Source organism: Leucoraja erinacea, chromosome 12 (assembly GCF_028641065.1).
Source record: "Leucoraja erinacea ecotype New England chromosome 12, Leri_hhj_1, whole genome shotgun sequence".
NCBI classification, from domain to species: Eukaryota; Metazoa; Chordata; class Chondrichthyes; order Rajiformes; family Rajidae; genus Leucoraja; species Leucoraja erinaceus.
The window spans coordinates 8,408,410-8,424,495 of NC_073388.1; the positions used below are offsets into that span (position 1 = coordinate 8,408,410).

Here is a 16,086-nt window from a genome sequence, read left to right on the forward strand (position 1 = left end):
AGGTCTTCATAACTCTCCTTCATGCTCGAGAGTGGTCTCCGCGTACTCGAGGCCTCAACTAGGTCGCGGCATTTTTTTCATTATGTTAAAAAATGCCCGCGATTAAAAAAAGGTCGCCATAGAAACAATCAATACTGTTTTTACTCGTAGGTTTAGTTGTAGTATGTCGTAGTTGGTCGGCATGTTAGTCGTAGGTAATCGAGGGTAGTCGTAGATAGTCTTCTTCATCGTCGAAGGGAGGTCGTAGGGAAGGTCGAAGGGAGGTCAAAAGAGATCAAAGGAGGTCGTCTTCACTCTCCACTATTCGGTGTCCAATTTTCCCGAAGTTAGTCGCAGCTAGTCGAGCTGGTCTTCAACATAGCCGAAGGAGGTCGAAGGAGGTCTTCTACATAGTCAAGTCAAGTCAAGTCACATTTATTTATATAGCACATTTAAAAACCAACTCTCGTTGGCCAAAGTGCTTTACATTTGTTATAAGAATAGCACAACAAAAACAGACTACATACATATATACATGTAGCCCTCACTCAGAGGACGTCAGGAAAGGCTTGGGAGTATAGATAAGTCTTTAGTCATGACTTAAAAGAGTCGATGGAGGGGGCAGTTCTGATGGGAAGGGGGATGCTGTTCCACAGCCTAGGGGCTGCAACCGCAAAGGCGTGGTCGCCCCTGAGCTTATGCCTAGACCGTGGGATATTCAGCAACCCCAAGTCGGCTGATTTGAGGGGCCTGGAGGTGGAGTGATGGGTGAGAAGACTATTTATGTAGGTGGGGGCAAGCCCATTGAGGGCTTTGTAGACATGGATGAGGATCTTGAAATTTATACGGAACCGCACAGGGAGCCAGTGGAGGGAGGCCAGGATCGGGGTGATGTGGTCCCTTTTTCGGGTGCCCGTCAGGAGTCTCGCTGCGGCGTTTTGGACCAGTTGCAGGTGGGACAGGGATGATTGGCTGATGCCAGTGTAAAGGGAGTTGCAGTAATCTAGGCGGGAGGAGATGAATGTGTGGATGATTTTTTCCAGGTCATCAAACTGGAGGAATTGTTTTATTTTAGCTATCATCCGAAGCTGAAAGAAGCTAGCTTTTACCACGGCATTGACTTGTTTGTCAAATTTCAGTGCCGAGTCAAATATCATGCCAAGGTTTTTGACGTGAGGTTTGAGTAGTGGGGTAAGGCTTCCAAGGCTGCCTGCTATCATTTTGATTGAGTCCGAGGGGCCGAGAAGGATGACCTCAGACTTACTCTCGTTTAGTTGGAGGAAGTTCTGGGCCATCCAACACTTTATATCCTCGAGGCAGTGGGTAAGGTTAAACAGATTAGATTGGTTTTTGGGCTTCAGGGGGAGATAGAGTTGGGTATCGTCTGCGTAGCAATGGAAGGAAATGCCGTGCCTTTCAATGACTTGGCCTAAGGGGAGCATATACAGGGAGAAGAGAATGGGGCCAAGGATGGAACCTTGTGGAACCCCACAGCAGAGATTAGCTGGGGAGGAGAATGAGTTGCCCATGTTAGTCGAAGGAGGTCTTCAACATGTCATTTTTTCAAACTCTTCTAAACTTGCCAATTAGGTCGTCCAAGTGGGACAGCCCCTTCACTGAGGCCATCCTTGTTTCAATTTTAGTTTCAGTTAAGTTTATTGGCACATGTACCGAGGTACAGTGAAAAGCTTTTGTTGCTTTTCGGAAAGACAATACACGATTACAATCAAGCCTTTTACAGTGTATAGATGCATGATAAAGGGATAACGTTTAGTGCAATGTAAAGCCAGCAATGTCCGATCAAAGATAGTCTGGGGGTCACCAATGAGATAGATAGTAGTTCAGGACCACTATCTGGTTGTGGTGGGACGGTTCAGTTGCCTGATCACACCTGGGGAGAAAGTGACCCTGAATTCTGTGCCAAAGTGCCAAGATTCAGCCTGTTACTGACTGCAATGTCACGCACATGCTCACAGTAATAAAGCAATTTAGATTAGAATCTGAGGAAGATGTACTTTGAGAGAGTGTAAGGGCATTTATGGATTTCCCATAATCAATAGTACAACAATATATTGTTTCAGAATATCCCTTGCAGTACGGATTTGTATATTTCCCAGTGGTACATTTTGAACACAGTACATGAATTGTTTAAGCCTTACAATTCCATTTAGCAGATAGGGAAAATCTTTCATAAGCTTGGTACTCTGCCGCATAATTAATTAATGACAAAGCTGATTACTCCCTCTCTGATCATTTGAAAGCACTTAATAGTCAACTACTGTAGTGTCAATATATATATGTTAAGTGCAAGTTTCCGCAACACTGTATAATGCTTTGCCTTTAATATAACTCCTTTCTTTTTCCTGAATTTTTTTCTGAAAACCTTTCATCCCACGATAGAAAGATTCCACAATCACCTAGATTATTTAATGATACATCCTGATCAAAGTCGTTTCACCAGAGCATATCTGACAATGACCTGTTCCCTTTATCATCGTTGCCCTTTTGCACATCTTTCATCCATTTCTTCTACATCTCTCTATGTCACCATCTATATATCTCGTTTCCCCTTTCCCCTTTCCCCTGACTCTCATGAGCCTGCCCCACTTGCCGATTTTTTAGGCAACTGCCGACAACTATCAGGCCGTGATGCAACCAGTCAATATCAACAACAATTCGGACAGGTATATGGATGGGAAAGGGTTGGAGAAATATATGTGGGCAAATGGAACCAGTGTGTGAATGGGGCATCTTGGTCAACATGGATCAGTTGGGCCGAAGGGCCTGTTTCTGCCCTGTATGACTATGACTTTAGCTTAGTTTAGTTTAGAGATACACCACAGAAACAGGTCCTTCAGCCCACCGAGTCCACGCTGATCAGCGATCGCTGCACATTAACACTATCCTGCACACACTAGGGACAATTTTTTGACATTTATACCAAACCAATTAATCTTCAAACCCGTACGTCTTCGGAGTGTGGGAGGAAACCCGAAGATCTCGGAGCAAACCCACGGGGAGAACGTACAAAAACTCCGTACAGCCAAGCGCTCTTAGCCAGTGTATCTGGCGCTGTGAGGCAGCAACTTTACCGCTGTGCCATTGCGACTCTGTAACTTGCCGGAAAATATTGTGCCTTGGAGTCGGTCTTGAATGTTTCAGTTTGATTGGATTTAAAACTGGTTTAAAAAAAAAACCACCCCGTAAGAACTACTTGGAAAATTTGCTGTATTTAACTCCATCGAAACTGTGCAAATGTTTATTATTGCTTTTAATTCTGCGTTCAAGCCACCAGGGTAACTCAGTCAACTGGAGCAATTACCCATGAGCTGTGCCAGTGTGGACTCTCTTTGGCACCACATGTACAACTGGCTGGTCTGTCTGTTATCCTGAAAGATAAACACAGTTCAATGGCTTTGTGGATCATCAGTCTCACACCCAAAAGTGCCTCTGGTGTCGACACTCCACCATCGCAGGGACTCCTATCCTGTGACCCAGTTAATCAGTGCCTACAGAAACCATCCCAAGATCAGGGCAGCATTTGTTTTGTGACATTCATTTTGTCTCGGTGACCTTTAGCGGGAAAATAACAGTGAAAGGGAATCTTCAGCAATTCTGAACGCCCCCTTAGAAGAGATGACAATGCTTTGGCACAGCGTGCCATCACTCACACAGGCTCCCTCCATTGTTGTAATTCTCAGATTTTCTTTCTTTCTTTATGTTATATTAATGAGTCACTAATGTTTGAAGTAAAATGAGAGCAGCATTTCCCCCTTTGCTTTTCTGTATTTCTGCTCGCAAGACATCAACAATAAGGCTGAGCAAAGATTATGGGTATACTGCTGAGTTTTATTATATTCCTTCTTAAATGATTCATTTTCATTCCTAGTCAGCTCGAATTTTTGTCGCATTGGGCCAAGAATCCAGCTGTGCCCTTAAACAGTACGCCACCAGATTAAGGAAAAGCTATTTTATTTTTTGGTAAATGATCCACATTTTCCCACTGAGTCAAACCTAGCCATCCTTTCCCCTTGCCAGTGGGAAATTCTGTTCCCTTTGTAAATACTGCTAAAAATCTCATAGCAGTAAATTAATATACACCAGTGTCATGTGGTGCTGGAAAAACACTGATCAAAATTTAATGGATAACATGGAGAAAACTACACAGTAATCGCCCAAATAAAAGCTATTTTTTTCCCCTTGAAGCTATGACGATGAAACAGATCTGATATATATTGCACATCTATTGCAACAAATTGTGGATGCAGCTCAGACCATCACGTATATCAACCTCCTATTGACTCCATTTACACCGCACGCTGCCTCGGCAAGGCCAGCAGCATAATCAAGGACGAGTCGCATCCCGGCCACTCCCTCTTCTCCCCTCTCCCATCAGGCAAAAAGTATAGAAGTGTAAAAACGCACACCTCCAGATTCAGGGACAGCTTCTTCCCAGCTGTTATCAAGATACAAGATACAAGATACAAGATACAAGATACATTTAATTGTCATTTGGACCCCTTGAGGTCCAAACGAAATGCCGTTTCTGCAGCCATACATTACAAACAAATAGACCCAAGACACAACAACACAACATAATTTACATAAACATCCATCACATCATTGTGATGGAAGGCCAAAACAGTCTTATTGCTCTCCACTCCTTCTCAACCTCCCCCCCCCATGGCACGATGTCAGAGTCAAAGTCAACAGCCCCCAGCTGGCGATGGGTCGATTGTCCCGCGTTGCCATTTGTATAGCCACGGGGGGTGATGTTCCCATAGTGGGTCGCACCACCCCTCTGCGATCAGGCAACCCAAACCAGATGGATCATCCTACCACAACCAGTTCTGAACTACTATCTATTTCTTTGGTGACCCTCGGACTATCCTTGATCCTTGATCGGACTATCTTTACTGGCTTTACCTTGCACTAAACGTTATTCCTTTATCATGTATCTATACACTGTTAATGGATCGATTGTAATCATGTATTGTCGTTCCACTGACTGGATAGCACGCAACAAAAGCTTTTCACTGTACCTCGGTCCACGTGACAATAAACTAAACTAAACTATATTTTAATGTTAGCAAAATAGTGGAATAAACAAGGTGGTCATGTTTGGTAAAGTGAAACAAGATTTAAGAAAAGGAACCTGGTAAATTGGTTGAAAGAAAGCTGGATTGGCTGCACTGTGTCACTGCTGGGAGAAGCCCTGCCTCACAGCACCAGAGCCTGGGTTCGATCCTGACCTCGGGTACTATCTGTGTGGGGTTCACATGTTCTCCCGTGACCACGTGGGTTTCCACCGGATGATCTGGTTTCCTCCCACATACCAAAGACGTGCGGGTTTGCAGGTTAATTGGCTTTTGTAAATTGCCCCCTAGTGTGTGGGAAGTGGATGCGAAGGTGGATGGCGTAGAAGTAGTGTGAACGGGTGATGGATGGTCGCTGTGGGCTCAGTGGGCCGATGGTCCTGTTTCCATGCTGCATCTCCAGAGCTAGAACTAATGGAGCTGGTGGATTGTCCGCATTTGAGGAAAATTAGATGCATTCCATCATCTTGAAAACCTAGCCCTTTGGATCACAAGGAGTCTGCAACAACTCAATAGACATTGGTTGGCCGAACCGAGAGTATATTTTAATTCAGCGGTGGTGAAAAATGCACAATGTAGTAACTATGTAATCTTACCAACCATCTAATCCATGACTTAGGCTGAAAGCCATTATCCCCAACCTGCTTACAAAGTGACTAGGAGGGAAATGCGGATGTTCGTTTATACTGAAGATAGATACAAAATGGCGGAGTAACTCAGCGGGAAAGGCAGCATCTCTGGAGAAAGGGAATAGGTGATGTCTCGGGTTGGAACCGTTCTTCAAACTGATAGTAGAGGTGGGGGGGGTGGGTTTGGTTTGGGTTTATGGGTTGGGTGGTAGGGAGGGGGTTTTGGGAAGGGTTGGGGGGGTGGGGGGGGGGGGGATTTTAGCGAAGGGGGGGGGTTGGGGGGGTGGAAGGGGTACTGGAATCACGTTGGTCTACAAACTTGAGTATTCAAAGTTCACCTTCAGGAATTGATTTGGTAAAGGCATGAAACACTGTCCTGTCAACAGATGCCATGCTTTGAATGAAGAGTGGAGCAGTAAACAGTTTTCCTGCGGTGACATAGTCTTTAAGGATTTCATATGACTGCTTGTAGAACAAGAGGGGTTTTCTAGCTAACGTTTCTGTCAAGAACAGGTTGTCCTCCTGTCATTTCTTTCTGCCTTATAGTCTCCTGTATGTTCAAAATGGCTGTCACATCTGACAGCATAGTGACAGCCACTGTGCTTTATAAAGTGTTGTGTATGTAAATGTTTCAGGAGAGTTTTGAACTAAGTGTAGTGATTGATTTTTTTTTCTTAAACTCCACAGAAACAAAACCTCCCTCTCAGCTGGTCAAATATATCTGTTATTTTCTTTATTGGCACCCTCGGTCAGATACATTTAGAAGTTCAGAAGTCGCAGGAGCTGAATTAGGCCATTCGGCCCATCGAGTCTACTCCGCCATTCAATCATCGCTAATCTACCGTTCGCTCTCAACCCCATTCGCTCCATAACCCTTGACACCCATACTATTCAAGAGTCTGTCAATTGCCGCCTTAAAAATACCCAATGACTTGGCCTCCACAGCCATCTGCGCCAATGAATTCCAAAGATTAATTTCATGTTGCCAGTGGTATGTGGTGTATCTTTATCACGACTGCAGGAGCACAGCATCAGGCTGGCAATCCCTGCTCCCGTTGATCTTCACTCTCCTTGGGCGCTGGGTTGCTGAATTTTTCCCAACCTCCTTGATCGCTAAACTCGTGCCATGAGATCATATGGAAGGGACCGCGTAGCCTAATGGATAAGGCATCTGACTTCCACACTTGATGCGATATCGTCAAAGGATTGTCGGTTCGAGACCCGTATGTCACTTTGTAATGGACCACTTCATGATCTTGTGATCATTCTGTGATCTAAAATAGCAGTTAAGCAGAGTGTAATAGGCCACTTTAGATTTATAATTTAGTTTAGAGATACAGTATGACCTTCAGCCCACCGATCCCCACAAACTGACACTATCCTACATACACCGGGGACAGTTGACTATTTTACCAAGCCAATTAACCTACAAACCTGTATGTCTTTGGAGTGTGGGGGGTAACCAGAGCTCCCGGAGAAAACCCACGCAGGTCACAGGGAGAACGTACAAGCACCATTTTGCCCCATATCCTTTGATTCTGTTGTTGTTCTTGCTTTTACAATTGCACGGGCAATGGAATTGGTTTTATAGGTTTACAAGGTTAATTCCCGGGATGGCGGGACTGTCATATGCTGAGAGAATGGGGCAGCTGGGCTTGTACACTCTGGCGTTTAGAAGAATGAGAAGGGATCTCATTGAAACATATAAGATTGTTAAGAACTTGGATGTGCTAGAGGCAGGAAACATGTTCCCGATGTTGGGGGAGACCAGAACCAGGGGCCACATTTTAAGAACAAGGGGTAAGCCATTTAGAACGGAGATGAGGAAACACTTTTTCTCACAGAGAATGGTGAGTCTGTGGAATTCTCTGCCTCAGAGGGTGGTGGAGGCAGGTTCTCTGGATGCTTTCAAGAGAGAGCTAGATAGAGCTCTTAAAAATAGCAGAGTCAGGAGATATGGGGAGAAGGCAGGAACGGGCTACTGATTGGGGATGATCAGCCATGATCACATTGAATGGCGGTGCTGGCTCAAAGGGCCGAATGGTCTACTCCTGCACCTATTGTCTATTGTCTATAATTGTGTGTGCACAGATGTACCTCAACATACAGAAAGAGAATGAGTTGATTTTAAAAAAAGTCAATGTGTGCATGACATAGTTTTCTTTCAAATACCTCATAACTTCATAGGCTTTAGGAGCATAATTGGGCCATTTGGCCCATTAAGTTACTCCACCATTCAATCACGGCTGATCCATCTTTCCCTCTCAACCCCATTCTCCTGCCTTTGCCCCAATAACCCCTGACACTCTATTCACTTTGAAACAAACTCAGTAACTCAGTGGCCACTGTGGTGGTCAAGTCAATGGATATTTTTAATACAGACATAGATAGATTCTTGGGGAGAGGCAGGAGAATGGGATATGATGAAAAGATAGATCAACCATGATTGAATGGCGGAGTAGACTTGATGGGTGGAATGACCTAATTCTGTACCTATCACTTATGAACATGAAGAAAATCCAAATACTGTTGATTTTGTTTAAATTTCAGTTCCAATATATTTTTTATCATCATCACAGGTCGGATTGTCCAAAGCAAATATTAACCAAAGGCATGTTGATCAGCTAAATTCTACTTGGTACTCCGCTATCTTTCAACATGACTATTTTAGTAAAAATCAAACTGCATAAACTCTTGATTTACACTATTTTATTTAATGTGGTGGCAGATTGGAAAATTATATAATTGGCAGCATCCTAATTGTCACAATATAAGGTCACATATTGCCTGAGCAAACTCCCACACTCCAAAGAAGTGCAGGCTTGGGGGTTAACTGGCTCTGGTAAACATTGTAAATTGTCCCTAGTGTGTATTGTGTACTCATGGAGGGGGTGCTAATGGGAATCGCTGGTCAGCGCGGACTCAGTAGGCCAAAGGACCTGTTTCCTCGTTGTATCTCTAAACTAAAGCGTTTTCACCCAGAGAGTTATGGATCTGTGGAATTTTCTGCCACAGAAGGCAGTGGAGGCCAATTCACTGGATGTTTTCAGTAGAGAGTTAGATTTAGCTCTTAGGGCTAAAGGAATCAAGGAATATTATATTGATCATATGATCATATTGATTGGCGGTGCTGGCTCGAAGGGCCGAATGGCCTACTCCTGCACCTAATTTTCTATGTTTCTATGTTAAGCTAAATTGGGGAGAGAGTGGGTTGATTTAATTGGCAAAACATTAGAATGGAGATGATTTGGGCATACTACAGCTATGTTTAAACTATGTATGTCAAAATGTACATAGAATATAGACCATCGATCAGTACAGCACAGGAACATTTGGTCCACAATGTACATGGCGGACATGATGCCAACTTAAACCCCTGTTCCACGGTACGAGTTCATTCCAAGAGTTCTCCCGAGTTTGCCCTGATTTGAACTTGGAGATTTACGGTAATGGCCACTCGTCGGTACTCGGGGCTCTCGTGGACATTTTTCATCATGTTGAAAAATCTTCACGAGTCTTCCCGTGCTTACCTGCCGTTACTGAGTCTTCCCGAGTACCTGCCGTTAGCGCTACGAGCCGCTAAGCGACGTCCCCGAGCTCCGACGTACCCGCTACGTTCATTCTCCGCGCTTACCACGAGTTAGATTTTTTTTTAACTCGGCAGAGCTTTTGGAATGAACTCATACCGTGGGACAGGGCCATTAAACTAATCTACCCTGCCTGCACGTGATCAATGTCCCCCCATTTACACAATCTTCTAAGCCACATATAGACACGAAAAGCTGGAGTAACTCAGCGGGACAGGCAGTATCTTTGGAGAAAAGGAATAGGTGATGTTTCGGTTCAAGGCTCTCCTTTTTTGTGTCTATCTTTGGTTTAAATCCAGCAACTGCAGTTCCTTCCTGCAGATCTTCCAACTGACACTGGGTTTTCTCCCCTGAGACGGTACAATTCCCTGCGCTCGGAACACACGGTGCCTTTCGTGTTGGGCAATTCATGTGTAGCACTTGCAAGAAATAAAGGCGCCTTTACAAAGGAGCTTAACAACAGCTTGTTACACGACAAACAAGATGCTTTTTCGTAAATCATTTTCTTCAGCTCCCCTCCTGCACAGTGGAGCTAACTAGAAGGCATTTGAGCAATCAAACAGCAATCTGCAGCGATGGAGCAGCAGTGGAGGACTACCAACGGCTACGCTTGGCCAGGCCGACCCTGCAACGCCGCCATGACAACGGGCCTTCATGGTCAGGTCAAGATCCCTGCACTCACAACGACTGGGACTTGAAAATGGCGCCAAACTGGCGAATCCATACTGTCTCAGTGTACGACTGCTACACCGTATTGTATCGTATCTGAGATGTATCTAAGATGTATCTAAGTGCTTATGTAATAATGATACTTGTACTGAACTGTATACAAAAATGAATTTGACTGTACATCGGTCTATGCGACAAATCAAATAGCATTCCAAGCCTTTTCTGACGTTCTCTGAACGAGGGCTATTTGAATATATACATGTAATTTGCATGTGTATACTATTCTTATAACAAATGTAAAGCGCTTTGGTCAACGAGAGTTGTTTTTTAAATATGCTATATAAATAAATGTGACTTGACTTAACTTGTGACTTGATACCTTACCAGAATGAAGAAGGGTCTCGACACGAAATGTCTCCCATTCCTTTTATCCAGAGATGCTGCCTGTCCCGATGAGTTACTCCAGCATTTTGTGTCTATCTTCGGTGTAAACCAGCATCTGCAGTTCCTTGTGTCGGAAGGAACTGCAGATGCTAGTTTAAACCGAAGGTAGACACAAAATGCTGGAGCAATTCAGTGGGACAGGCAGCATCGCTGGAGAATGGAGCACCTGTCTGGAGAAGGGTCTCCATCTGAAAAGCCCCCCATTCCTCCTCTCCAGATGAGTTACTCCAGCATTTTGTGTCTAAGTGCGGTTCCTTCCCACGCCAAACCATACCATACCAATCTCGACTACTTTCTTTCTTATTCAGTAGCAATTCAGCTCTCGGTTCCTAAGCTGCCTCTTGTTCTTGTTTCTGCAGGATATTCCATTTTGCAAGTCATTATGGAGGCTGCCGTGCAGAATAACTGGCAGGTGACGGCCAAGTCGGTCGGCAGCATCACTGACCTGATGGAATACAGACGCATCTTTGAGGAAATGGACAAGCGGCAAGAAAGAAGATATTTAATAGACTGCGAATTGAACAGGCTGAACGCCATTATGGATCAGGTAACGGCTATTTTCTGCAACATATTTGACCAAAAAGTGGAGAGAGAAAAAAAAGGATTTGCTTTGTGCGTGCGTTGTACTGCCACTGTAAACCCGTCAAATGCAGCGATGATACTAAGTGCAAATATTTTATTGTACCCAATAAAGAGTCTAGTTCGTTTTCCCCTCCGAATGCTTTAAGGGCCTGTCCCACTTACTCGATTTTTTTCAGCGACTGCCAGCACCCTTCATAGTCGCAGTAGGTTGCGAAAATGTTCAAAATCCAGCGGTGACCAGAAAAAGGTACGACTCTTTGGGCGACTACTCACGACCATGCAGCGTCACGTGTCGACACGGTCGCGCCCAAAGAGGCGCCCCCCTTTTCTTGTACCCTATGGATTTTCAACATGGAGGCCATGACACCTCTACGGTCGTGAGAAGTCGCCCAAAGAGTCGTACCTTTTTCTGGTCGCCGCTGGATTTTCGCCCTGGAAATTTTTCGGCGACCTGCTGCGACTATGACGGGTGCCGGCAAAGCACCGAAAAAATTGGGCAAGTGGGACAGGCCCTTTATTCAAGTGATTTCAGGCCTTTGTGTTTCAATGCAAAGCTTCATCCATCCGCAAGTCCCCTTAGGAGTACCAACCGATAACGTATTGAGCGCTAGTCCTGTAATCCTGCTTCTTTAGAGTCGCTGCTTCAATACATACACATTTTAAGAGGATCACTCTAATAGCATCAGGATTCATGATGCTGTTTGTGTGAGATTCCGAGCTGAATTGGGATAACACGTTTTTTAAGGTGTCTTTTCCTCCTGCCTTTTGACTGCAGCTGTTCCTCACTCGGATTTGTACAAAGCTGCGGCCAAGATGAGGTTGCCTGCATGTGAAATGTTGACATCGCCCTTACGAGGATGTTGCCAGGACTCGAGGTTCTGAACTGCAAGGAGAAGTTGGGCAGCCTAGGACTTTATTCCTTGGAGCGCAGGAGGATGAGGGGCGATCTTATAGAGAGGGGTGATCTCATAAAATCATGAGGAGAATAGATGAATAGGGTGAATGTACAGTCTTTTACCCAGAGTAGGGGAATCAAGAACCAGAAAGTTTAAGATGAGAGAGGAAAGATGTAATTCTTTCCAGCATTTTCACACAGAGGATAGTAAGGTTCGTGGACGAGCTGCCACAGGAAGTGGTTGAGGCAGGTACTATATCATCATTTAGGGCACTTGGGCAGGTACATGGACATGAATGATTTAGTGGAATGTGGGACTAGCGTAGATGGGCCATCTTGGTCGGCATGGACAAGTTGGGCCGAAGGGCCTTTTCCTGTGCTGTTCGACTCCACGACTCGGAATCTTTCAGGTTACAAGAAGGTCATGCAGCCTGATCTGCTGAGCATATTCAGTGTGCTCTGATTTTTTCCTGTTCTAAAAGGGCATCCACGTTTAATGAGGAAGCGAAGATTGGGATGGCAATTGTGCTTGCTCATCGCCTACTACTGAGGAGAATTGTGGAATTTATTGAAGAAGGATTAAAAGTTACCTGACTGCTATTTATTAATGGAAGAGATGTGATTGGACAGATAATCAGCAAAGTAGTGTCAGTCAGCACTATTCTGCCTGCATTAGGGGAGCGTCAAGTCTTCTGCTTGTATAATAAAATCAATGGAAGCATTTCTTGGAACCAACCAAAATATCTCCTTAATGGTAGACACAAAATGCAGGAGTGACTCAGCGGGACAGGCAGCATCTCTGGAGAAAAGGCTTTTTTTTTTTTCTTTAATTTCAAAATAGGCTTTATTCAAGTAATAAATAGATACAATACATGAACCGTGCGAAAAATTCATTCGACATTTTCGGAGGTTCAATACAGTCTATACATTTCACAAATATGTCCCCCACCCATGCCACTCATGTGGCCCCCTGACGTGGGATACCTTCCCTTATTTTGAGGGGCGTCTCCACCATACTGTGCCCCCCCCCCCTCATGTCCAGCAGCGGAAGGAATGGGTGACGTTCGGAGCGAGATCCTTCATCAGACAGAGCGTCAGGGGAGAGGAGGTCTACAGATATGGTGTGAAAATGACATATCAAAGCAGATGGTGATAAGGAAATGTAGAATGGTTCATTGTTAGCCATGGGGAAGGTGACAAGGAGGTGGCATGCAATCAGCAAGATTTAATCAGGAGGACAGTAGAACTAGTCAGAAAACTAGGTAGGGGGAGTGACAGAGAGAATGGGAAAACAAGGGCGACTTGAAGTTGGAGAAATCAATATTCATACTGTTGGATTGTAAGCTGCCCAAGCAAAATATGAGATGCTCTTCCTCCAATTTGCATTGGGCCTCACTCTTCCAATTGGAACCTTAAAGGGCCCGTCCCACTTGGCCGTCATTTGCGCATCATGCAGATGGCACGCGAAGATTATGTACATCACAAAATCCCGCGACGCCGCGCGGGACCGCGTAGAAATGACGGCCAAGTGGGACAAGCCCTTAAGGGTTTTGGTTTTATCTGCGAAAATTAAACTGGAAGAACAGGTACCAGATACCACAGAAAAAGGAATAACAAATTTGAGGGGGTAAGCAGGAAACTATGTAGATCAAGAATTAGCCTGGAGTATTTATGAGAAGTTTGCACGACGGCCTATGTGAAACATGCCAAGGTTTTTGTAACTACTCATCACAATAGTTTATTAGTAAATAGTAAAGCTGTGGAATTGGAAGTAACCTTGTTATATAGGCTGGTAGGTTCACCTGGTAAACACCTTTCTTTAGTTAGCGGGTGGTGAATCTGTGGAATTCTCCCACAAGTGGCTGTGGAGTCCAATTCTGTGGGCATTTTAAGGCAGAGATAGATTGATTCTTGATTAGTACGGGTGTCAGAGGTTAAGGGGAGAAGGCCGGAGAATGGGGTTAGGAGTGAGAGATAGATCAGCCACGATGGGAATGGTGGAGTAGACTTGATGGGCCGAATGGCCTAATTCTACTCCAATCACTTATGACCTCATGACCTTATGAGACAAGGGCTGGAGATAAGAAGCACATACTCTGTAATGATCTGGTATCCAATGTGTACGGTGATCTCTATGAAGATCATGGATGTACCAATGACTAGTTGTGAAGAAGAGAGCTGGTGAAAGTTGCACAGCTAAGCCCAATCTAGTGACCAGGTGCCAGACTGAAAATGGACTTTGGATATCATTAACACTATAGGGTGATACAGTACCAGTTACGCCTCTGCGCCATCCGAGGTTTTAGGGACAGAATCTTATAAAAGGTCGGAGAACGCTAACAAAACAATTGGAAAGTTAACACTGTTAACATTGATATTGCCTAACCTGCTGATTGTTTGTGACATTTTCTACGATATTTCAGATTTCCAGCATCTGTATTTATTTTACTTTCATTTCGAAAAGCTATATGTTGACTGCGCTAATTGCGTCAAAATGATATTTTTTAACCCTGTGTTGGCTAAATATTTATAATGCAATTACGCTGACTTTAATAGGTTAGGTTTCATTGAAGAACAGTTTCATAGATTCTTTCTTTCCTTTGTGACACAGGCTGTAAACGTTGGCAAAAACATCAGAGGTTACCATTACATGTTGGCCACTCTGGTAAGTCACCTTTGTGATTGATTATATAATGGCGCTTTGAACAACTCAGTACTAATCAGCACCCAGCCCAGGAGACTATTGCATGCTAGCCACAGAAGCAGATCTACAGTCACGTATTACAATCGCTCCACATTTTTAACATTGTAAATGGCTCAATTGTAATCATGTATTTAGTTTAGTTTAGTTTGGAGATTCTGCGCAGAAACAGGCCATTCGTCCCACCGAGTCCACAACGATCAGCAGTCCCCGCACATTAACACCATCCTGTACACACTAGGGACAATTTGGCATTTATACCAAGTCAATTATGTACGTCTGCCAACCTGTACAAAGAAACATAGAAACATAGAAAATAGGTGCAGGAGTAGGCCATTCGGCCCTTCGAGCCTGCACCGCCATCCAATATGATCATGGCTGATCATCCAACTCAGTATCCTGTACCTGCCTTCTCTCCATACATCCTGATCCCTTTAGTCACAAGAGCCACATCTAACTCCCTCTTAAATATAGCCAATGAACTACCTTCTGTGGCAGAGAATTCCACAGATTCACCACTCTCTGTATAAAAAAAAATGATTTTCTCATCTTGGTCCTAAAAGACTTCCCCCTTATCCTTAAACTGTGACCCCTTGTTCCGGACTTCCCCAACTCTTAGAGAATAGTTTCTGACGTACTGCAACAACTGCAGTTAATTATACACAGGGAAGTCATAGAAACATAGAAACATAGAAATTAGGTGCAGGAGTAGGCCATTTGGCCCTTCGAGCCTGCACCGCCATTCAATATGATCATGGCTGATCATCCAACTCAGTATCCCGTCCCTGCCTTCTCTCCATACCCTCTGATCCCCTTAGCCACAAGGGCCACATCTAACTCCCTCTTAAATATAGCCAATGAACTGGTCTCGACTACCCTCTGTGGCAGCGAGTTCCAAAGATTCACCACTCTCTGTGTGAAAAAAGTTCTTCTCATCTCAGTTTTAAAGGATTTCCCCCCTTATCCTTAAGCTGTGACCCCTTGTCCTGGACTTCCCCAACATCGGGAGCAATCTTCCTGCATCTAGCCTGTCCAACCCCTTAAGAATTTTGTAAGTTTCTATAAGATCCCCTCTCAATCTCCTAAATTCTAGAGAGTATAAACCAAGTCTATCCAGTCTTTCTTCATAAGACAGTCCTGACATCCCAGGAATCAGTCTGGTGAACCTTCTCTGCACTCCCTCTATGGCAAGAATGTCCTTCCTCAGATTTGGAGACCAAAATCTGATTGGGATGTAGAATACGTAGAAATGCTGCATTGAATTAAGGGTTGCTGTCTTAAAAGAGCTAGTAAAGTCTTATTATGCTTTTAGTGACTGCTTGAGTTGGAAAATGTATTTTTTCACCACTTCATGGTTTGGGGCGGTATGGTGGTGCAATGGTAGAGTAGCTGCTTTTTACAACGCCAGAGACCTGGGTTGTATCCTGACTACAGGTGCTGTCAGTACGGAGTTTGTACATTCTCCCTGTGACTACGTGGGTTTTCCTCGGGGTGGTCCGGTTTC

At 44.4% G+C, this 16,086-nt stretch overlaps 1 protein-coding gene across 3 annotated transcripts in view; it reads left to right on the forward strand.

The window, feature by feature from the left end:
• The window catches only part of LOC129702042 (glutamate receptor 3-like), a 228,766-nt gene that overhangs the window by 58,427 nt on the left and 154,253 nt on the right, over nucleotides 1-16,086 (forward strand). For all 3 annotated transcript variants that reach the window (XR_008724311.1, XM_055643554.1, XM_055643555.1), the window contains exons 2-3: nucleotides 10,764-10,951; nucleotides 14,493-14,546. Coding sequence is in view for 2 of the 3 variants with exons in the window: in XM_055643554.1 (XP_055499529.1) it covers nucleotides 10,764-10,951; nucleotides 14,493-14,546 (242 nt within the window). In the remaining variant the exon portion in view is untranslated. The remainder of the gene's footprint in view (nucleotides 1-10,763; nucleotides 10,952-14,492; nucleotides 14,547-16,086) is intronic.